This window comes from Sarcophilus harrisii, chromosome 3, assembly GCF_902635505.1.
Source record: "Sarcophilus harrisii chromosome 3, mSarHar1.11, whole genome shotgun sequence".
Taxonomy (NCBI): Eukaryota; Metazoa; Chordata; class Mammalia; order Dasyuromorphia; family Dasyuridae; genus Sarcophilus; species Sarcophilus harrisii.
In genome coordinates this window covers 311,040,287-311,065,237 of record NC_045428.1, presented here as the reverse complement: position 1 = coordinate 311,065,237, position 24,951 = coordinate 311,040,287, and the positions used below count along the sequence as shown (strand labels likewise).

The following is a 24,951-nucleotide window of genomic DNA, read 5'->3' as shown; positions in this document are numbered from 1 at the left end:
CTCTTGATAATTACTCTGCCAGTCACATTGCCATAATAGCTCATAGGACTTAAATGAATACAGATCGTAGGGGAGTATAAACAACAAAAGATGACATACTCTTTAGAATTTTTGTAGGTTTCCACTGTCCTAGGGTACACACATTTAAAAATCCAACAAACACAAAAGTCTGACAAACACACCATCCATCACTTTTGTCATTTGAACCTTCAACCATATGAGGAAAGAAGAAGAGGTATTTGTTGTTGTTGTCATTTTCCAAGATGCCTTTCTCCCCTACAACTACCATAGATCCCTCATTTTTTTTTCGTTTCTTTATTCCATTTCAGATCTTGAAATTATTGTTTCTTTTCCCACTGGCACAAGATCTCCTTGGATGTCCTTCAATCCTTTCTCCCAATGCTCTGCTTTCCATTGCTAAATGCCCAACACATGGCTGAATGACTTGTTTTGTTTTGATACTTTAAATTGTACAAGTGATTTCATTGCTATTGGGAAGTACTGGTGAGGAAACTCCTAGTTATAATGCAATTTAGATTGTTCTGTAACTTAACAGTTGCAGAATATAGTTGCCTGGGGGCACTGAGTATATAAGTAAGTTGCTCAGCTAGTTATATAGCCAGAATATTCCCTCTGAACACGTTTTCCTCTCTTCAAGGCCACATCTCTAGCAACTACATCATGATTGCTCTTAAATATTTGTTTTTTTTGGAAGAAGAGTTATTGTTTTAGGGTCAGAATCTGATTCTAGGAGTCAGAGAGAGTTGTCTCCTTTTTTCAGCAACTACCCACTAGGAAGAGTCATTTATCTCTATGCCAATTCTGATCAAGCACTTTCCTTAATCCTCAAAGACTGTGTTCTGGATAAAGGCAGATATGCCTTCTTTTAAGTGTATCAATCATCTTATTGGGTTCCTAGTACCAAAGCAAAACATGTGATGTTAAACCTGGTATAAAATACTATGCTATATGGTATTGAGGCATTAAATGATAGAGTGCTGGCCCTGGAGTGAAGAAGAGTCGTCTTCTTAAATTCAAATCCGGCATGAGACGCTTACTAGCTGTGAGGCCCTTAGCAAGTCGCCTAACTCTGTTTGCCTCATTTTCTTACGTGTAAAATGAACTGGAAAAGGAAATAGTAAACCATCCTAGTACCTTTGCCAAGAAAACCCCAAATGAAATCACAATTGAAATGAAATAACAACAGCATCTTCCCAACAGCCCCCAGTTATATTACCATATCTGAAGATCTAAGATAATCCGTCGTCGGTTACACTGACTGGTATGGGCCTTGACACCATTGACTTTGGGACACTGAAAAATAAAATGGAGAGGTAACTGTTGCTTTGGTGTCTGAGATGTACTTCCTATAGTTACTACATGGAATTGATGGGATATGGGAGTGGAAGCATTAAACCTCCCAAAATATATTGGGGTTTCAGAACTCTCCCTATATGCTACACCAAATGTTGAGGAATGGAGTGGAGGTTGGACCTCAAAAATATACTGAAGTTTCAGGTCGGTGTCATGAAGTGTTTCAAAAGAATTTGTAGGTTTACATCTTCTCCAAATCAAGAGGCAAAGATTCTATTATCCTTTAGATAGCTAAGTGAGCCATAGGGAGGGTCAATTGACAGGGGAGAGCCTGAATTGTACTATGCAAGCTACTCCCTGAAGCAACCAGGGGACTATTGAGAGGATTATCCCTGACCTTAAGTGGTCCTTAAATTGAACTTTTTTGCAGTAGGCCTTGGTATAATTCCTTGTCCAATTCTTTGTGTTGACATGAACCCACAATTAAGTCTCTAATCAGAAGGCCAAATTATGATGTCAACCCTTGAGGTTAATTTTTCCTCTATAACAGTGCTACTAGTTCTTCAGGAACCTAACCTGCCTTAATGACATCTTCCCCCTTGTTAAAGTCAAGTTTCACTAGGGAACTTAGCCCTCATCTTTCCTGAAAAATCCCATGTGGAAATTAGCCCACTATCTATAGGATAATAGAATCTTTGCCTCTTGAAATGTAGGAGGAGTCTTATTCACACCATCAGAACGCAAAGCTCATTTTATTGGAAAATGCAATAAAAGTAATGATCCTAAGTCCCTGACAACACAGGTAAAGTACAAATAGATGTATTTGTCTTCAGTGTTCTACCTTTTTCTCCTCCTACATTCCTATGATTCTTTATTTCTTATAGACAATAAAGTCACAGAATTCAGAGTTGGAAGGAATCTTAGAGGTCTATTCTAATACCTTTATTTAACAGATGATGAAAATGAAGAAGGGTGTTTGTGTGTGTGTGTGTGTGTGTGTGTGTGTGTGTGTGAACTTATTTGTGTGTCAATCAGTAAAGGACAAAGTTGGGATTTGAATCCAGATCCCCTGATTTGAAATCTAGTGCTTTTTTCACTATGTGATATAAAAGTATGATTATTACCTCATTTTACAGTTGAAGAAAATTAAGGTCAGAGAGGCTTGTGCCCATGCTCACATAAATTAAAGTGCTCAAGATTTGAACCAAGGTCTCTTTGCTCAAAATCTTACCCCTTGCTCCACAATTTACTCTCCCCTAACTTTTTCTTACTCTCTGGCATGGCAGGACCGAGCCATATTTGCTTCTAGGGAGGGTTTAGAGTATCAGAACTCCCATTCTTCATTTATCTCCTTCACTTGTTTCCTTTGCCTTCTTTCACTTTTGCTATGTCTATCCTTGGTTCTCTTCAAGATGTTTACTATACAAAAGATCTAATTATAAGAATAACATGAGTTGAGAGTAGGGTGGAAGGAGTAGGGAATAAAATAAAGCCATTATTCAGTCTAGTTTAACTGATATAAGTTATAAAGAATTGGACATGATTGAATGAGTGAACAACAACAACAAAAAAAAATGGTCAGATATTACTCTCCAGTTTTCTAAAAGTTCTTCATTCAGAGTAATTTTCTTAATGGGTTTATCCATAAAGTATCAGAAAATAGCCAGCATAAAATAAAATTGTTGAAAATAGTCTGTAAACCCAGAAAAATGTAAAATGATAGAAAAGTAATTTAACTGAAAATAGGTTCTGAGGTAACACAAATCCATATATGTAATTTGTAGAAAATGGAAGGAGAGGCAGTATATATATATATATATATATATATATATATATATATATATATATATCTCCCTGTGTTTCTACCACTTTCTACAGACTTAAGGGAGAGGGATGGTACCTTAAGAAAGGGAGAGAAGTTCAGAAAGGTGTATTTGGAGATAAATGAAGGGACCATCCAGAAATAAGACATTCATGTTAAATAATGTTATAAAATATTATATTTTATATGTGTAATATAACATATAGCAATATGTCATCATATAAATGTTCATTTATAAGATTAAAAAGGTAAAATGGGGCTAGATTATGGAATGAATGCTCCCATCTCAATACTTTTACATTTATTTGTGTTAGCCACACCTGCAATGCTGTCACCTACAAGTAGGGCAGGGATTGGATTCTGTTATCTTTTGATCAGTTTCCTAAACTAAACCTTTCAAAACTTAGCTCCCTGTTCTATTTTCCCTCTGGGAATCATTCTTCCTCTGATAATGCCAGTACATAGAGCTGTATCTATCCTCTGAATATCTAAGCAAGCTTATTATTTGGACCACACATTTGACAATTTGGGTCAATTAAAAATATATACTGTAGGTGAAGTATTAAGGGATTTAAAAATGAAAACTAATGGCCCCTGCCTTTGAGAAACAACTTCTAGAGAGGGAGATTAATAGGTATATAGATAAAGTATAATATAAGGCTGGAGACAGCAGAGTGGGAAGAATTTTGAATTTGGATTCAGAAGAATTGGTTTAAATACTTGCTCCTCTACTTATTGACAGGTGTGAATCTGAGCAGGTCACTTAGTCCTTACCAGGCTTCAATTTTCTCATCTGTTCAATGAGAGACTGAGTTAAATGGTTTCTGAGGTCTCTTCCAGCTCTGGCTCTGTGATCCTATGTGATCTTTGATCTCTAGAGTCCCTTTTACTTGTAAATCTGATGGGACAAAGGAGATGTCAGACAAAATGCTCTAAGAGATGGAGTAGAAAAAGAACACTTTTAGCTAGAAATCATATGCTGCATTGTATGTTGATTTTATTTTATTTATTTATATCTTTCTAGCCAGTCCAGTTTTATCCTCTAACTAAAATATCAGTTTATGATCTTGAGTTGCCAAATAGATTACATGTCCAATATAGGTTTTCCACAGTATAATGCACATAGTAAAAAAAAATTAGCAAATCATATAGTATCAAAGAAGATAGATGCGATGTTCTCCATCTCTTTCTTTTGTTCTCTGTGGTGTATTTTCTTTCTTTGGGATTCAGTGTCATGGCAAAATTAGGTACATTTGAAGCAGGCAGACACTGAGGGACTCCGAGCCTGGCACTGAGGAGATGGGAAGGGGATAGTGATGCTTGGACAAGTCACCATAATCAAATGTGCATTTGGGACCAAATGGAAACCTGGAAGTGTTGGTTATCAGTGGGAAGGTGCAAGTGAGAGTGAGAAGGAGAGAGGGAAGGTAGGAGGGCTGAAAAAAATCAAGTATTTAAACAAGCTAAGTTACCAACCTTTTGTCCAAAGCACAGCTTGGTGAAGGTGAAAGTTTTCAGATGGATGCTTTTTTCTCTGATCTTTGGCTCAAGTTTTTCTCGAAATTTCTTTTCCATGAGTATGCCAAGGTAGGGCCAGGTTTGTGATATGATCTACATGGGAGAGAAGTCCACACACACACACAAACACAGAATAAGATCTCCATCATACTAACTGGTAGTCAAGGGATATTTAAATCCTTGTTCTTAATAATCCAATCAATATTAGTCACTTTATTGTCTCTTGAATTGACAGAAACAATCTTATTACTTTTAAATCTCCAGAGCAACTCACACACTCTGTCATGTCTTACTAGGGAACACAGACAGATCTACAAGACTTTCATTTCTGAATAGCAGGAAAGAGTCTTCCCTGTTCATATTCTAATTCAAGATTGAACAGAAATAATACTAGTCTGAGATTCAAGAGACAGATCTAGTTCTGACTCATTGGCTGCATGCCTTCAGTGAGCTATTTGATCTCTCCCTGACTTGTTGCTTCATGTGTTAGTCAAGAGAGTTGAGCTCTACGATGGCAAAGGTTTCTTCTGCTCTAGGACTAATATATATATAATAAATATTATTTAGATCATTATCATCAACAAAATATTAGTTAATTTTTACATAGTGTAAAGTATGTGCCAGCCATTGTGCCTTATAAGTACTTTGCAAATATTATCTCACTTGATCCTTATAAGAATCTTGCTTTCCTCCCCCCACTCCCCCAAATAATTCAATTGAAAAAACTGAAGCAGGCAGAGGTTAAGTGCCTTGTCAAAAGTCATACAGCTAGCAATTGTATGAAGTCTTTCCAGGACCTCCAAACTTTTAGCAAGATTAATGATCTTGCATTTCCTTTTGGAAACCATTTTACTGTCCATATATCAGTCTCTTCACTTAATTCTCCCTAAAACCTATCTTTGGTGCAATAGGAAAATGAGAAGATTTAATTTTTAAGGATTATAGATTTAGACTTGGAAGGGAATTTAGGAGTTTCACTCCTTCCAGCCACTATTTTTAAAATGAGGAAACCAAGAGAGTTTGAGCAAAGGTTACACAGCTAGCAAAGGGCAAAATCAAGATTAGAATCCATGTTTTCTGATTTTCAAATCCAGAGCTACTTCCATTTATGAAGTCAGTATTGCCAATCTTCCTTAAGATTATCCAATTTAAGGAAAGTCTTAGACACTAATTTCTTGTCCCTCTTGAAAAGTGCCTCTAGGAATCTTTTATTAACATATTGTTTTTCTTTCATTAAACAATAGTCCTATCAATACAATAAACGACAACTTTTACATTCCCCATATGGTCATTAAAAATGTTTTAGGGCTAATATATCAGAAAACAAATCAAAATATTCAATACTTAAATCTACTTTCTCCTGGAGTTACCAAGAAATTAGGTAAGTAGAGTTTGAGATAAAACACAAGCTAGAATGCCTAATAACTATCTAGAACACTCCTCTTTATTTTTAACTTTCATCTCACACTCTGAAACATAAATGCTTTCAGTCTCTTAACCACATATAGGCATTAAGCCAAGTGCCCTGGATAGAGATTCTATCATTAATTACTTTGTCACCTTAGGCAAGTCTCAATCATTCTGGAATTTAATTTTCTCACCATTAAAAGAAATAATAACACTTTTCCTACCTACAATACAGAGAGGTGATGAGATTCAAATAAGGTAATGGATAGGAAACACTTAGAAAACTATGAAGCTAAACAATACAACAGAAAAACAAAATATTTGGTTTACTTATCTGGTGTGAGCGTGTATGTGTGTGTGTGTGTGTGTGTGTGTGTGTGTGTGTGTGTGTGTATGTGTGTGTTCAGTGGAAACAGAGAACTTCATGGAAGATTATCTCTGAAAAGCACAGGTTGAGAGGTGGGAGTCTCTATCTTATGTGACTCTTCCTGACAAGAGCTACCCTGTAGAATTGGACTAAAAAGTAACATGAGATAGATGAAAGGGAAAAGAAAAAGAAAAAGGGAAGAGGGAATAAGATAGTCATGTCAGGGACCTACTGACTAGCAGAAGTGGCCAAGTGAGAATGTATAATATGGAATAGGGGAAAGAAAAGCTACTTTGAAGTCAGAAAACTTGAGGTTGAAGATAGCTTTCTTATCTGTCATCTGTGTGATCCTGGGCAAGGCCTCTAATTATCATTACCTCATTTTCTTTATAAAATGAGGCTCTCTAGACCTATTCCAATTCTCAAAATCTGAGTTCTGAGTGGAGCACCCAGTAGGTGCTCAACAAATGCTTGATTATTCTTACAAAGTAAGAAAAAAACCAAGAAAGGCTCTCATACATTGAATCCCTTATGATAATCTTAAAAGAGGACATGACCAAGAGTTAGGTAATATAGGCAGGCATGGAGAGCCTGTAGCCTGTATTTTTTTGGCACAAATAGCCATCAACAAGCATTTGTTAAGTGACCACTATAAGTTGGGTGCTAGGTATTATAAATACTAGGATATGAAAGAAATAGTCTCTATCCTCAAGAAGCTTATATTCAACTTGGGAAAATAGCTTATAAAAGTAATACACACACACACACACAAAGAAAATAGCTTATGTATGTATCTATGACTATATAAAATACATATAAAGATTCCACTAGCACAGACTCCCTGAAGAATTGAGATACTGCAGTAGTTACTTAATGATGACAATAAAAAAGCCAAGGAGACCTAATATCTTGGCTGATGAATTACTCCCTTAGTTTCTCTCATTTAGAGCCCCAGAAAAACACTATTGATTGAACACAGGATTCTTGACCCACCTTTTCTGAAAAGCTTAAGAAGGATTTTTAATTGCTATGGTGTTTGTCCCCAGGTAGAAACTAGATTTTTCCCCCTCCTCAAGGACCTCAAACACTAGTCTTTTGTGTTTGTCACAGGCTACAGAAATCCCACACACAAAAATCTGTGAATTAACTTGAGGACTCTGGAAGATGAAAACAAACATATTCTTATGAAACTGGGGAAGAGATGACAGCTGGGTGTGTAGTTTACAGAGTCTTAGATTTACAGCTGGAAGGGATTTCAGAGATCATCAAGGACAGCTTCCTCATTTTACAGATGAGGAAATTGAGGCTCATAGGTGTTAAGTTACCTGAAGTCAAGTCCCCTGACTGCAAATATCATATTGTTTCCACTGTACCATAATGCCTCTAACAATTAGAAAAATTTATCCTTTAAGGAGAGGGTGCTAATTTTTTCATCTTAAAGACATCACTAAAGTCAGAGTACTAATTACAGAAAATATGTAAGTTACAAAAGCTTGTGCTTTGGGTACTTAAGACACCTACCAACTGCCTCTTCAATACAGTTCTTTTCCCAGTTGATTTTACAGGTGAACCCCTTTTTTTGCCCCCCCTCCAGTTACAGTCTGTATGACTCAGCCTGCCCTATATGAGAGATGAGTGAAGCCAAAAAATAATTATAGATCTGATTTGGAGGTCAGAAAGTAGTTGGAGCAGCCTTAGCCAGTTCCTCAACTCCAGCTTCCCCATCTTGAATCTAAATTTATTCTTACCTTGTTGACCCATTCAACCCGTTCCACATCTGGAAAGTGAATCTAAGGGAAAAAAAAAAGAGAAAATATGGTTTCAAAAAGATCATCTCACAGATAGAACATGTAAAGTAATATAAGCAGATAAAGGAAGTATACTTCTACAATGACCAATGGTATTCAATAGCAGTGCCTACAAGTTTTGGTAGCCTCAAAGACTTCTCTGTAGTACATTTTTATATTGACCATTGACCAATTTTATAATGACCAACCTTGGTCCCCCTCTTTCCACTCCTTCAAAGAGATGAGAATGTCTCCCTCTGCAGAAGTGGAGGGCTTTGAGAATAGAATATTGCATATAATACCAGATTTGGTTGATATATTGGTTATTTCTGTTGAGCTGCTTTTTTTTTACTCTTTTATAAAAAATTATTACAGAGTGATCTTTTGGTGATAATACTAGGAAATGATATTGAAACAAAAGATATCAATTTACTTTTTGAAATGAGCCTTCTCTGGTAAAAAAAAAAAAAGATGTTTCCCATAATATGATAGATGAGAGAAAATTTTATGAAAATCCTCTGATAATTAATATCAAGTGAAGTATAAAGCCTTTGTCAACATGTTTGACAAGGGGTTTGCACTTTTATGAAGGGAGTCCAGCATAGATTCAAAATGAATCAAATTCATCATTTGTTTATTAGCCTATTTACATATTTGGATTCATCTGCAGTTCTGTTACTTGAAAATTCTAAAGCTGCAATGATTCAGGCAAAGAGCATGATGAGAACAATACCATTGTTAAAAATATGGGCTTTGGGGCAGGGAGGTGGTGCAGTGGTGCCCTGAATTCAGGAGGACCCGAGTTCAACTCTTATCTCAGACTCTTAACACTTCCTAGCTGTGTGACCCTGGGCAAGTCACTTAATACAAATTGCCTCAGCAAAAAAAAAAAAAAAAAAAAAAAAAAAAAAAAGGAGGGGGATTTTATTTCACAGAGAAGCCTAAGATCGAGGAAAACATGATACAGTTTCCTAAAAGCAACCTAGCTGATATGTGATGCTAAATAAGCCACATAACTTCTGTTTCCTCATCTGCAAAATGAGGGGATTGCATTCAACCCCCTCATCTATAAGGTCTTTTCTGGTTTTTAAATCTATGATTCTCCAACCTATAGAGAATCCCATCTGGACTTTGCAATGGACAACCTCCAAGACAGTGACAAATGTCTTTGGTCTGTTTTCTGTTTCTTGAAACAGAAGTTTCAAGAAAAAGTATGTAATACTTTGTATGTATCTTGTATTATTTACTTATACAAGTACTTGTTAAAATGTAAGTTTTTTGAAGATGAGGAGCAATTTTTCTCTTCCCTCTCTCCCTCCCTTCTTCTTTAACTAGATGGTACAGTAGATAAAGCAACAAATCTGAAGTTAGGAAGACCTGAGTTCAAACTATATATCAAGACATTAGCTGTGTGACCTTAGGTAGGTCACTTTAATTTCTGTTTGCCTCAGTTTCCTCACTTGTAAATGGGAATAATAATAGCACTTACCTCGTAGGGTTGTTCTGAGAATCAAATGAGATAAGAACTGTTAAGTGCTTTACACAGTTCTTAGCACACAGTAAGCTATATGTTAGCTATATACACCTAGCTGGTCTAGCTAGTCTTCCTGTTTTCATTTCTTCAGTACCATCTCCACTTCATCACATAACAAAAAGGGAATTGAGAAGTTACAGAATCCATGGAATCATGAAAAGAGTTAAGGCCAGATTCACCTATGGTATGTTCTACTGTGGCATATCATTTTGATAAAGGCTGCTTTGTTTCCTTATTCCCAGGATATCCTTATTCCATGAACAAATTATCCTCACAAAGATTTTCTGAAATGAGAAAGTAGATACATGGATGAGTAGTTCTCGACATCTTCCAGATTGCCTTTTGGTTATGATAATGTTTAATATTCTTCTCATATCTTCCTCTCTTTCAGCTGTCTTGAGAACCAGGTCCTCAATGTCCTCAAAATTGGACATCCAATTGGGTGTCCAAATCTTCTCTGTCTCTGCTAAGTCTAGTTCATCTGCTTTCCCCTGTTTATTTCCTTTAATTTCTACTTCCTCATCCAGCACATAAGGCTAAATGATGGAGTCCAAATATAGTGATTCCACAACAGTTGATTTTAAGTTATTGTTATTATATGTATCGATACTACTTCCTATTAGCATATTGGAAATTACTTCATTTGGGTTCCAAAAACAGGGTTGGCTGAGGGCCCACAGTTAGAGAAGAGCCACACCCCTTGAAAACAAGTACTATAATTAAAAAAGGACTCATTCTCTGAGGAACAGGCTCATACTTGTCAACATAATCAATGCTCCTGGGGAGGATGTTTCTTTGACAGCTACAGCTGCCTACAAAGAACGCCATACTGAAACAATTCCAAAGCAGTTAAATTCAGGTGAATTAGAAGGGCGTTAAAAAAGATTAATTCTTCTTGAAAGATAAGGGGTGTAAAAGCAACAAAATACAGAAGAAGAAAAAAGTCGTATGCTTTTCTAACTCCTCTTCTCTGAACTATCTTAGTTAGGTTTTTTACTTAAAGGAATAAAATGGATGACTTTCTTTAATCTTTCTTTTGGAGTATTTTTTACATGTTTTAAGTTTTATTGCCAATTCACTGAAATTCTAATTAATATAATAAGATTCCCTTAGTTCAGTACAAGGGCAGTTAGATATCACAGTGCCAAATCTAAAGTTAGGAAGAATCATTTTCCTGAGTTCAAATCTGACCGCAGACATTTACTAGCTGACATTTAACCTTGTTTGCCTCAGTTTCTTCATCTGTAAAATGAACTGGAGAAGGAAATATCAAACCATTCCAGTATCTTTGCCAGGAAAACTCCAAATGGGGTCATGTAGAAGAGTCAGACACGACTGAACAAAAAAACTAATTACAAATATTAAAACTAGAACTAAAAAAGGAGTACATATTTTCAATTTTAACTCTAGCACTCATATTTTTGAACTCCTGTAATAATTTATTTTTAGAAAACATTGTACTTTTCCCTCTCATTTTAATATGAATGATTTTTTTGAAATTTATCTCCCCCCAAAAAAGAACCTTTCTGACTAACAAAGAAAAACAGTTAAACAAAAACATCTGATAAATTTGCCACACTTGACATTAACAACATTCTGTTTTTGCTTTTTCTTTCCCTAGTTCCTAGTACTATACCTAGAATATAGTAAGTGTTAATAAATGCTTAATTTTTCTATGTTAGTGGTCCACCTACTTCTTTTTGTGAGGAGTCTTATTCTATTGCTTTTTCTTAATGTAAAAACATTACAAAATTATATTATAAAATGCTAAGGGGGAGACATCATTTTTAGGTGTGTATGTAGGAGAGGGAGGGAGAAAAACAGAGACAGACAGATAGACAGACCAACCGAGAGAGAGGCAGAGAGTACATGAGCACACAGAAGTAAGAGAATGCAGGATGCAATTATGGAATTGTGAGAAATCCAATTTAACTATTTAACTATCTTCCACAACTAAACTCCAGTATATGAAAGAGAAGTAGAATGAAAGAAAATCAGAAAAATTGGGTCACAGAATTTGAGAATTGGGAAGGACCTCTGAAGTCATCTAAGGCAGTGAGGCAGTAAATGGATAAGATTTCTAGGTCAGGAAAACCTGAGTTCAAATCCAGTTTCAGTTGGTTATTAGTGTGTGATCTTGGGCAATTCCCTTCTGTTGCTTCAGTTTCCTCAAGTCTAAAATGAGAGTAATAATAGCATCCATCTCCTTGGGTTGTAATGAAGATCAAATAAAGTAAAATTTGTAAAGCCCATGCATATGTTATGCCAAGAAAAAGCTATAATAATTTAAAATAAGATGATTTTGCCGATTATGTAAAGGACAGACTGGAGAAAGGAGTATTTAGAGGCAAGCATACTGGTCAATCAGGAAGCTGTTAAACAATAATCCTAGAAAGAGACAATGGACTTTTATACTAAGGTGGTGATAAAATAAGAGATGCTGCTAGGACAGAATGAGTAGTACTTGGTTCCTGATCCACCATAGGAGGTGACAAAAAAGGAAGAATCAGATGACTGAGGTTTCAAGCCCAGCGGAATGAGGACAATGGTCATAGGAACAACAGAAATGGGAAAGCTGGTAGGTTGGTCTTGGACATGTTGAGTTTAAGGTGCTGTAAGGATATATGGTGGAGGTATCTAGAAGGAAACTGAAAATGAAGAGGTGGATATCAATTTATGACTCATTTTGCTTATTATAATAGAGAGTTGAAGTTTTTTCCAGGACATATGCCCAACTCTGAGGCTTCTGCAGCTTTGCCAGCATCAAAGGTTCTTCCCATTTTCTTCTTTTTCAAATAGTAGCTTTAACTTCTCCTAAAAGAGGGTGTCTTTTTTTTTTTTTAGCTCTATCCCCAAATCAAGAAGAGCCTATAAGTCTGATGGTTCTAAATGTCCCTGCCTAGCTTTTCATTCATGATTCTTTGCACATGGTAGGAAGTGAGAAGTCATAATAGTTCACATTTATATGGTGCTTTGAGATCTAAAAAGTTACAACAATAATACACCAAAAAAAGGTAAATGTAACAATAAAAGGGATTTGAATGAAGACACATGTGAAAAGATACCCCCAATCTACTCCTTTGTGTAAATAGAAAGCTCACATATGTTACATATAATACATATTTTTTAGATTTTTTTTAATGTATCAGTTAGTTGTGCTCACTTTTTTCCCCTCTCAGATAAATATTATTTGTCATATGGGATGGCTGTTTGGGAGGAAGAAGGGGAGAAACACTTGAGATACTATTGTGGAATAAGAAATAGAAAATGTGAATAGAAAACATTTAAAAAAAGATTTACCAAACACTGGCAATCCTGTGAGGTGAATGATGCAAATATTATCCTCATTTAATAGCAAAGAAATAGGCTCAGTAAGATGTAAGTGCCTTGCTTAGAGTCACACAACTAAGTATAGGAGTCTTGACTCAACTCTAAGACTAGAACTCTGCTCATTCTACCACATTGCCTTAAGTATTTCTCTATGACAAATGAACTCTCCATGTGGTTGACTTTTCCTAGTTACAAGGTAGTCATTTAACAGTCTCTTTTCAAAAGAACTTCCCATTTCTATCAGGAAAATAGCTATGTTTGGTCTTTCTAGAAATCTGCATATTATAACTTTTTAGTATTATCCTAGAAATGAGCAGCCAGGTGGTTCCAGTGCTCAGAGCACCAGACCTGGAGTCAGGAAAACTAAATTTAAATCTGGCCTCAGGTACTTAGTACCTGTGTGATCCTGCAAGTCACTTACCCCTGTTTGCCTCAGTTTCTTCACTTGCAAAATGACCTAGCGAAGGAAATGGCAAACCACTCTAGTATCTTTGCCAAGAAAACCCAAATGGGGTCTCACAAAGAGTTACACATGATTATAATGACTTAATAACAACAACAGTAATAGAAATTGTCTCCTTCGATGACTCTTATTTTGCCACCACTTTAGTTTAGGCATTCATTACCTTCTCCCCAGATTATTATTTATAGCTTCCTGACTGATCAGTATTCTTGCCTCCAATTTCTCCATTCTCCAATCTGTTCTTTACACAGCTAGCAAAATCATCTTCCTCATGTGCAGATCTGACCATATCAGTTTCCTGCTAAAAATTCTCTAACATGGCATTTAATATCTTCCACAACTAAGCTCCAGTTTGTGACTCTATCTCAGAGGACCAATGATAAACAAAATACCCAATTCTTGACATAGAGATAATGGACTCAAGCTGGAGAATGAGAAACACATTTTTGGAGACAACCAATGAGGAAATTTGATTTTCTTGACCATGTATATTACTTCCAAAGGTTTTGTTTTTCTTCTTTTCTGAAGGTGGAGAGACTATGGAGCAAGAGGGATAGGGTTGCTTTTTAAAATGGAAAGAAAATTAGGGTCATTGAAACATGTTTCTGGATTGCCCAGAAAAGAGCAGAAGGAATTTGAGACAAGGACAACAGTTTTGAAAATTCCATGTTGAATTTATTACACTGAAAAGAAAAGTGAGCTGGACACATAATGAACATTTGTAGCTTAATATACAGTCCTCTTTCTGTTCTACTGTATATATAGAAATGCTTATTTTAGTCTATGTTTGTAACGTTAAGAATTTTCAGAAAATGGAGAAAACCATAAAAGCTCTAAAAAGATTAATACAAAACAAAAGTATCCCTACAAGAATGAAGTCAGACCCAATGTGGTTTTTGGTCTTTTCTCAACAGACAGCCCCTCTCTCCTGACTTGCCAATGTATGACAAAAATTCCTGTAGCAAAAGTAAAAGGACAGGGGCAGAGGCAGCTAGGTGGTGAGTGGATAGAGCATCAGCCTGGAGTCAAGAGGACCTGAGTCAAAATATGAACTCAGACACTTGCTGTGATTTCTGGCAAGTCACTTAACAGCATTGCCTTGCAAACAAACTCAAAAATAAAAGTGAAAAGGTTTAAAATTCAAATCCTTCTATTTGAATGAGTTCCTTTACATTTTTAAGTTTTAAAGCTTAAAGTATAGTCAGACAAGTGTCAATGGCTAGTTCTCAGCATCTTCCTTGTTTTTACAGATGATGAAGGACACACTTAGGCACTGAGCACCTTAATGGAGAGTTGGGGTGTGGTACTGGTGGTGATGAAGGAAAGGTACAGAATGAGCTCTAACATGATTCTATCCCTTCTTCTTCCCACCATCCAGTTCCTTATTTGTGTATTACTATGCCTGCATAACTAACCCCCATCACTACTTTTAAGTACCTATTCCACATTGCTGAACACAGCCAGGCAAAGTCAAGAAAACTGATTTTTTTTTTAACCTCCTTTGAATTCATGGCACACAACCTCCATGAGAAGGGCAGATAGGTAGAACAGCTGATAGACAATCAGGTCTGGAATTAGGAAAACCTTAGTTCAAATCTTGCCCTGAGCAAACCATTTAACGCTGTCTATCTCAGTTTCTTCATCAATAAAATGAAGTGGAAAAAGAAATGACATATACTCCAGTATCTTGTCCAAGAAAACCTCAAATGGTATCATGAAGAGTTGGACATAAATGAAAAATGACTGAATAATAACAAAAACATCAGTGGGAACACTTGCTACTGGGACCTTGAATAGGAGCTCTCAGCCTTGTATGTCATGTCCCCCTTTAGGAATCTGGTGAAATCTATGGAACCTCTTCTTTCTCAGAATAAGGTATTAAAATGCATAAAGGAAAATACACAGAATTATGAAGGAAACCTTGAGTTCATGGATCCAAGATTAAAAATCAGTCTAGAGTAGAGTCAAGCATTAGCTAGTTTAGATCCCTTGCTTTACAAATGCAAAATAAAAGGCCACAAAAGGAAGGGGTCTGGCCCAAGATTACACAGTTAGTAATAGAGATGGGATATCCAAATATTGTGTTCTTTTTACTATACCATTAGTATTCCTTATTTTTGAAAATCTTTAGAAACAGAAACCCCAAGTTTCTCTTACAAATCTGTTTTCAAAAAAAAAAAATCTGTTTCTTTGCTTTTTTTTTACCTGGGAATGTAAGCTATTCATTGTTAAATCTCAGTGAAAATCTTCCCTTCAATCTAAGCATATTGTCCTAATAAGAATCAAAGCATGTCCTAATAAGACCCCCTTGAATACTTGAAAAAAAAAAGATTGCCTTTTTCCTCCTCTGATTGTGTTAGTTTCCCTTATAAGAAGTATTTTAAGTGGGAAAAAGTAGATACCACCTAATTACTTCTTTCTTTAAAAAAAAAAAAACTATACCAAGCAAAATTAAAGATCATGGAAAAATTGTTGACAAATGAAAACAGTTTATCTAGTTCAATTATTTTCTATTCCTCATTCTAGATTAAAGGTATCCATCTTTGAGTACCTACACTTCCAAGGTGGATGAGATGCTTTTTCAGGAGTATGGTGAATATTATTCTATATTATGATATCATTCTATGGAAATTAATCAGAATTGTTATTTTATTTCTTGTATGCATGGAAAACTCAAGAAATTCATTTTATTTTCTATTGCATAGAGGATACAAGAAGTATTACAGAAAGCTAAAGGGTAGGAGTGAAAAAGATTGGGGATCCCTATTCTAGAGCCTAAGAAAAGGTATACCTTAATTGTACTAGAACTTAATATCTAAAATTTTGGCAGTAGGGATGGGAGTAATGAAGGGAGTTTAGCCCAGCAATTTCATTGATTATTCACATCAACTACTCTTTTCTAAATTAAGAGTCTTATAGTTGCTTGCAACACTGATAGATTAAATGACTGTAGGAAGATCATATAGCTATTAGAAGTCAGAAGCAGGATTTGAATCCAGTTTTTCCTGGACTAATTCCCATCCAATCTTATGGGTTACTTCTCAAAATACTAATGTAAAAAAGTCATCTCTGACAAAGATCACATTAATATACTAAAGTGCAATCTATAAAACATACATACTCAGAGATCTTTTCATCTTTAAATCAGCCTAAGATTTTATAACAAAGGCTCTCTTTGTCTTGGTGACAATACTCTTAATGGACTGGTACATAATACATAGGTGCATAAGACCAATGTGATGAGCATTATAACCCAGGTAATAAGTCATTATCATAAACATTTCTTTCACATGGGCTAACATGACTTCCTGACAAGAACTTTTTGTGTGACATTTGAACAATGGATCTTCATGAATGTCGTAGGTCATCATGTATTTAGAGCTAAAAGGAACCTTAAGTCATCTTGGCTACCCCCTTAATTCATAGATGAGGAAAATAAAGGCCAGAGAGTTTAAATTACTTGCCTAATGCCACATTAATAAATAGGTGGGAATGCCAAGATATAATCTCATAACTTCTTTCTCTTATATCCTATTATAGTCTGAAGATGACTCTGAGGTCTCAAAAGATCATAGTTATGTAGTTTAGGCATGTCCTTCCAATTTAGAAAGGCTTTGTGTACTGGCTTGGCTGGACATTTAAGGAATGACTGAACTAAGTGTAGAGGGTCTCAAAAGTGTGCACATTTCTTCCCCAATTCACAAACACTTTCTACAAACAAAACAGTGAAGAGAACTCTAGGCAAAATGTTATGCAGAAATTTGAAGAAAATGAGATTACTTTCACCTGGGAAAGGTAATTTGGATTCGGGGATAAGAAGACTTCATGGAGGAGATGGCACCTGAGTTGGATCTTTTTAAAAAAGTCTGCCTTTTCCTAAATAGATCAGGCCAAAATGGGTTGAGGAATGGGGGAAAGAGGGTCCTTTCTGTTTCAAGTGTGAGAAAAAGCAGGGATATGAGAAAAGGCAGGACAAAAATAAGGATAATGTGTATTTAAGTAATCTATTTTGGATCAGAGTATATAAAATGAAATAGAAATAAGGAATGTCTCTTTCTTCTTGGATGCCCCATCAACACCTCAAAGAGATCACATTTAAACATAAGCTCATTATTTTTTCCAACTAAACCTGTTCTTCCTTCTGTCGGTGACATTACTATATACTTGGTTTCCCATATTCATAAGCTTGGTGTAATCTCTGACTCTTCCCTCTCCCTTACCTCTTATATGCAATCAGCAGGAGTTATTGATTCTACCTCTGCAACATTTCTCACAATCATACCTTCCTCTCTGGCTCCACTATCACTACCCTAGGACAGGCACTCATTAAAACTCACAGCCACCCACCTGGATTACTATAATAAGCTATAACAAGTCTCTCCACCTCCATTTCCTCAAGTGTAAGGGAAAAATGATGCATTTGTGAAGCTCTTTACCATTCCTAAATAGCTACATAAACTGTAGCTAATATTACTAGTAGCATTGGTTCATATAAGAGAATTTTACTCAACAGTAGTGCCTTACTATAATAGAAGTCATAAGCAAAGTTACATTCCTCAGCCACAAGGAGCCTCAATCACTTGGGTATTGACATCAGAGGAATGGAATTCCGTATTCCATCACACCGATTGCCAAATGCACATCTTAGTACTGATTATTTCATGAGGCATCACTGAGATGTGGAGGAACAAGACTCAAAGTTGTATGACTAGTATAGGGAAACTAGCACTAGACTTGGGAGTAAGAAGATTTGGGGTTTTAAGTAGGAGAATGAGAACTTGAACCTGTATGGATCTCTGAGTTTCTGTCTCCCAATTTTTAAAACGAGAGGATTGGATAGTGGTGACAACAATGGTTTTGTAATCAAAGGACCTGAATTCAAATCCCAGCTTGCTACTTACTTTCTGTAAGATCTTGGGCAACTATGTGGCACAGTGGATAGAGTATCAACCCTGGAAGCACAAAGAGTCATCTTTCTGCACTTGAAAACAGCCTCAGACACTTACTAGCTGTGTGATGCTGGGCAAGGCACTTAACCTCTGCCTGCTTTACTTTCCTCATCTATAAAAATGAGGATAATAATAGTACCTTTCTACCAAAATGGTGAGGATTAAATAAAGTAAGATTTGTAAAAGTGCTTTGTAAATCTTTAATCTTAAAGTGCTATATAAATGTTAGTCATCATCATTATCCTCCTATGATCTCTGAGCTCCCCTTTTAGCTCTAAGTTCTATGATGCTATAACTAAAAGGCTGCTATGTTTATGTTACTTCTTCCTTCCAGAGGGCAGACCCAGCCTAAAAGCAAACTAGATTTTCATTATAAATTCTCAAAGACCTTGAAAGGTCACCTAAGTCCACTTCCCTTACTCCAAACAGAGCCACACCTGTTCTAAGCCTTCTCAAATAGAAAGGTCTTTTGTTGTTGCCTTTTAAAAACAGACCCTAGAGTTCTAAGCATCTAGCTTTATGATCTAATTGCTGAGCAACCAGGCCAGTAAAAAGCCATAATTATTTTTACTTCCTCTTTAATTAAGAAAAGTATCAATATAGAAAAGGTAGTTGTATTTAGATTCCAAATTAATCCTATCTAATTGTACGAAAGGCAGCCCAACAGATTGAGAGTAAGCACCCAAGTAAGGAACATCAAGGTTCAAGTCCCACTCCTTTGACATGTCCTGGCTGTGTATTTCTAGACAATGTACTCAACCAGTCAATGTCACACTCAGGGGCTGTAAATTGTAAGATAGTTACTAATCTCCCATGGAATTAGGACATTTAATATTAATGAAATAAAAAAACAAGTCTATGATAAAAAAAAATACAGACCTATAGAATCTCAGACTCAATGAGGGGGAAAGTAAGACTCTTAGGATTTTATTTCTTGAAGGAAGAGAAGTACAGATTATTGAATTAAAAGGTTTCACTTCATCACCTTCTGTCATAATGTTCTGGAGATAGATATAGATGTGGGAAGGGAAGGAGAGAGAAAGAAAGTGACAGAGAATCCATGGCAAAAAAACACAAAACATTGCCAGCTGATTGTCAATGGTGATGGTTTCTGAAGCGTTCAACAGATCTTCAGGGACCCCAAATCCTGGGAGAAATGGATTGGAACTTAATTCAATTAAGATCAACATATAAAGAAATTAGTTTGTTTCTTGGCAGTCTAGGTTAAGTGACTTGCACAAGGTGATTCAGCTAGCATGGTCTGGGGGCAATATTTGAATTTAGGTCCTCCAGGAATTATATCCAATGCACCACCTACCTCCTCCTGAGAGCTGACTTTTAACTTTTTGCCTCTAACAGTTGCTTTTTTGTTTTTAATACTATTCCAATGGCTTCTTCCTTAATCTTATCTCTCCAAATTGTGCATCATTCAAGTTTCTTAATGTTCTTTCAGATTTCTCAAAGTTTTTCTTCTTTCCCCAATCCCCATAAGAGAGATTTCTTTCACTGTTCATGTACAAATATCCCCTTTCTACAACTTAACTATAAGCTTTCCTCTTCTCATATTCCGATATATCAAGTATCTTATTATGCATGAACCTTGTACAAGACACTGGGGATTTTTTGAAGCTACTCAAATATAGGTTATACACATGAATTCTTTTATTAGCACTTGGTTCCCAGCTCTACATCCTAATTCAGACTCTTTTCCCACCCTCAATCCACAGCATTGTGTCTGAAAAAAAGATGATCTCATTGTGGTTGAAACTTTCTTAGTTCAGCTTCAGGGCCCTGTGGGATGAAACACTATGATGCTGGAGTGGGAAGAGAGCACCTGCTGTTTTATGCTCTGTCCATACCTGAGCTCTAAACATTTGGTCTTTGGAGGCTAGAGGCTGATTCCTGCTTCCATTAAGAATCCAAGTAGCTGTCAGTATGGAGCAGTATAAATATGAAGTACCTATACCTTTCCCTTCATAGTCCATTCTACCCATCACCTATAAAAAATTTTTCATTAAATGAAAATTAGCTATAGTTATACTCCAAAATAATCTCAACCATATATTTATAAGAGGCAGCCCAGCAGGTTGAGAGCAAGCACCCAAGAAAGGAAGAAGATCAAGGTTCAGGTTTCACCTTTGATATGATAGATTCAGCATTTGAGAAAAAAAAGGCAGGGGGAAATCTTGTTTTAGATATTATACCCATTCACTTCCCATCTCAGTTCTCTCAGCTACAAAATGAGTTTAATATCTATAATAATCACCTCATGGGATTGTTTTAACATTCAAATGAACTAATGTGCAATCTTTAAAGGCAAGAGTTTTTTAAAAATTTACATTTCATTACAAGTGATTTGAAACATCTTTCATATGGATGTTGATAGATTTAATTTTTATTTTTGAACCCATTTGTTTATATTCTTGGACCATTTATCTTTTTCTCACAATATTTTATTTTTCCAAATACCTGTAAAGATAGTTTTTAACATTCATTTTTGTAAGACTTGTTTTCCAAATTTTTTCCTTTCTTTCTTCCCTCCTTCCTCCCCAAGACAGCAAGCAATCTGATATGGATTAAATATATGCAATCCTTTAAAATATATTTCTACATTTGTCATGTCAGACTAAGAGAGACAAAGTCAAAAGGGAGAAAACCACGAGAAAGAAAAAGCAAGCAAATAAAAAAAGGTGAAAACACTATGTTTTGTTTCGATCCACATTTAAGTCTCTACAATTCTCTCTTTGAATGTGGATAGCATTTTCCATCCCAAGTCTATTGGAATTATCTTGAATCACTGCATTGAAAAGCACTGCATTCTTAATCTTCTTTATGTCATGAAACCCTTTGGTAATCAGAAGGTTAAGAATCTCTTCTCAGAATAATGCTTTAAATGCAAAAATAAAATGCATTGGATTACAAAGGAAACCATTTATATTGAAATAAAGATGTATTTATCCCCCATCCAGGTTCATGGACTCCTTGGAGTTCCATAGACCCCAGGTTAAGAACTGTTGCTTTAAAAGCATTGTGTGTGTGTGTGTGTGTGTGTGTGTGTGTGTATACATATATATGCTATTATTGTTTTCTCCCCTGTGAACTCCCAAATTAAAATAACTAGCTGGGTAACTCCTTACTATTTACGAGACTGACATATGAGCAAAAACATCATTCTGGGTCAAACCAAATCCCAGTCATCTTTCAAATCCCACCTGCTCTAAGCCTGAAGCCTTCCCCTGCTTGCTGCCAGCTCAGTCAGAGCACCACTCCTTTGACATCCAGTTACTGCCTTATATCATTATTTTTACTTTTCACATGTGTGTGTTCAGCCTCCCCAGCTAAATCATAATATACTGCACCAGGAATGCCAATAGCCTGAGCAAACCAAGAAAGAAGATAAATGGATAGATTTCCCATCCAACATATCTGTCTATCTATCTAGACAGGCACAGATAGATGGTCTAAGGAAAAGCAGAATGATCTCTTGTAAGAGATGTCAGTTGCAGAAAGGATTCCCACATTGTATGAGGCTTGGATGAGCCCTTTCAGTTCTAAAATTCTCTGATTCAAACATATAATTAAAGGTTGAAAGACAATAATTACCCCAGTACTATCACAGAAAGCAGTAAAAGTAATCAATCAGTCACCCTCTGTAACAGTAAGGCCTTAAAATTTAAGGCCTTCTTAAGGATACCCTTTTGTTGTTCATTCATGCCTAACTCTTGGTGACCCCATTTTTTTTTGGCTAAGGTACTGCAGTGATTTGCCATTTCCTTCTCTAGATCATTTTACATATGAGGAAACTGAGGCAAACAGGGATTTAATGACTTGCTCAGGATCACTCAACTAAGTGTCTGTGGCTATATTTGAATTCAGGAAGATGAGTTCATTGAACTCTTCATCTATGATCACATCATACAGGACTCAGGGTATCCAGGGTGCCACTTAATCTTTTGCTACTTTATCTCCCTCTAGAAGAATATTTTCCCCCTATAGAAGACATTTTGTGAAAGAAAATATAGATCTTCCTCCCCTCCCCTAAAAATGCCCTCAAGAAAAATAAAGTAAAAAAGAGAGAGAATAAGCTTTAATTTATATTCAGACGCAATGAGTTCTATCTCCAAGTAGGATTTTTCATCTTAAATCCTTTAGAGTAGTCATGGATCATTGCACTACTAGCAAAGTCCTTCACAGCTGATCATCTCTTAACATTGTTATTTGTAAAACAGTAAATTTCACTTTGCATAAGTTCATGAAGGATTTTCCAGGTTTTTCTAAAAGTATCCTGCTCATTTCCTTTAGAACAATAATCCTCTAAAAGAATATTAATGAGATAGATAAAGGCAAAGATTTGGGAGCATCCCTAGGCTTCAGACATTCTCTCTGGCTATCCTACATATCTGGAATATTGTTCTTCCCCTTCTATTATGACTACTTATGTACCTCCCTTCCTAACTAAAATCTTACCTTCTACAGGAAGTCTTCTCTGACTCCCTCTCCTTAATTAATTCTAGTGATTTCCCTCTGCTAATTATTTCCTACTTATCCTGTATATATATTGCTTTTTGTATATATATTTGTTTACATGTTACCTCCCCTATTTGATTGCAAGCTTACCCAGGGCAGGAACTGTCTGTTGCTTCTTTTTGTATTCTCAGAGTTTAGCAAGGTGCCTGGTACATAGTAGGTAATGAATAAGTATCATTGCTTATCATTTATCAATGCTTGTCTTTTATTAATTAGTGTTTTTCTCCATAGTTCCAAAAATAGATCTGACATGAGCCATTATAGCTTAGGATAATTCTTCTAGTGCCTAGCCATCTGGATTCTTTCTTTTCCAGTCATAATACCAATTGGATATTTGTTTTAATTCCAGCAAGAAGGAACATCTCAGAGTTATACAGTTCCATCCAGATAGCAATTCAACCACAAAGAACAAGGTTTTAATGACCACAGGGCCTAACAGAAGGACATCAGTTTAGGGAGAAAACTCCACAAAACAAAGGATGACTGCAATAGAAAATAAAGTTGACTGGATGATGGCAGTAGCTATGATGTTACCTTATAAGAGTTACTTTATAAGAGATTTACCTTTTAGAATACTTTGCCTGAGACTGGATAAAATTACTTATCTATTCGATGCTTCTCCACCTCCATGGTAAGCATCAGTAAAGACAATTAACTCAGTGAGAAAATAGAGGTCCTGATGACTTTAAAAGGATAATTCTTACTTCAGAATTTTGCTTTGCACTTTGAGGGGAAAGATTTGAGAGGGAAGTAAGAGTTAGCAGTATCAGTGGGACCCCAACAGAATGTAAGGTTGTGTCAGATAAGAAGCTGGAATGCTGGGGTAGCTGGGTAGAGCAGGATTATAGAATGTGGACTTATCCCCTACCTCTCTCTCAAAGTTGGACTTGATAGTCATTTAAGGAAATGCATTGTCTTTCTTTCTTGTCTTCTTCCCTACAAACCCACACATTGGAAGCTTAACCATTTTGGATTGCGGTCTCTTTATCCCTTTTCTCTACATCTTTGCTTTCTTTATTTTTATCTCAGTCTTCTAACTGGCTACACCATGATATAGATATTTTTGGGGAGTTATATTTATGAAAAGTCTATTTCCTTTGATTACTTGGGTTATATAAATGTTACAGATTTCCTTTCCAAGAAGAAGAAAAAATAATTTTAGTTGAAATCTGTTGTTTTTATCTGTGTTGCCCAATACTGATTTTTTTCTCTTGTGATCCAGTGGCCCACAATTAAAAAAAAAAAAAAGTTTTCTAGTATGCCTTATAAGGCCTGTAAGGCAAAAAAAAAAAAAAAAAAAAAAAAAAAAACCCAATAAATTTGAGGTCAGGCTTACTTTCAAATCCAAGCTCTTCTATTTACTACCTATATGATCTTAGGAAAGTTGTTTCTTCTCTTCTGGGTCTCAGTTTATTCATCCTTAAAAATGAAGGGTTTGTATTAAATGAACTCTAAGATCTTTTTAAAATTCTAAATGCTATATGATTCAATGAACTAAAGGTGGAAAAAATAACACTGAAGCCAGTATCAGCAGCAGTATCAGTATCATCAGGGAACGGGGAATAAGTCCTAAGATTTGAAAGAAGTGAGAGAAAGTGTTTGCTCCTAGAAAGGGAGGAGAGGAGTGTGTCCCTCCTTTTATTGCAGGGGACAAGCGAGATCTTGACCCTAAGCCCTAGAGTAGTTTATGAAAATTACTAACATAAATATTTTCTAAAATCACTAACACAAGTATGTTCAGACTTGCCGAACCCTAAGAAGTATTACTTGCCTAATAAAATGTTCCTCGAACCCAGGCAATCACGTTGCTGTTTAGACTATTTTTAACAGACCTTATGGCTAGAGTACCGTCTGAAAGAGATTCTGTTTTTAGCATCTTAAGTATTTGGCTTAGAGCCAAAATTTTGGTATTAAAAACTTTTTTCCCCTGACC

At 35.9% G+C, this 24,951-nt stretch overlaps 1 protein-coding gene across 1 annotated transcript in view; it reads right to left on the bottom strand.

The window, feature by feature from the left end:
* ESYT3 (extended synaptotagmin 3) overlaps positions 1-24,951 on the bottom strand; it is a 76,542-nt gene that overhangs the window by 50,255 nt on the left and 1,336 nt on the right. Inside the window, exons 2-4 of the mRNA XM_031959800.1 lie at positions 8,177-8,218; positions 4,613-4,747; positions 1,238-1,314 (exon numbers count right to left, since the gene is read on the bottom strand). Of these exons, the coding sequence (XP_031815660.1) occupies positions 1,238-1,314; positions 4,613-4,747; positions 8,177-8,218 (254 nt within the window). The remainder of the gene's footprint in view (positions 1-1,237; positions 1,315-4,612; positions 4,748-8,176; positions 8,219-24,951) is intronic.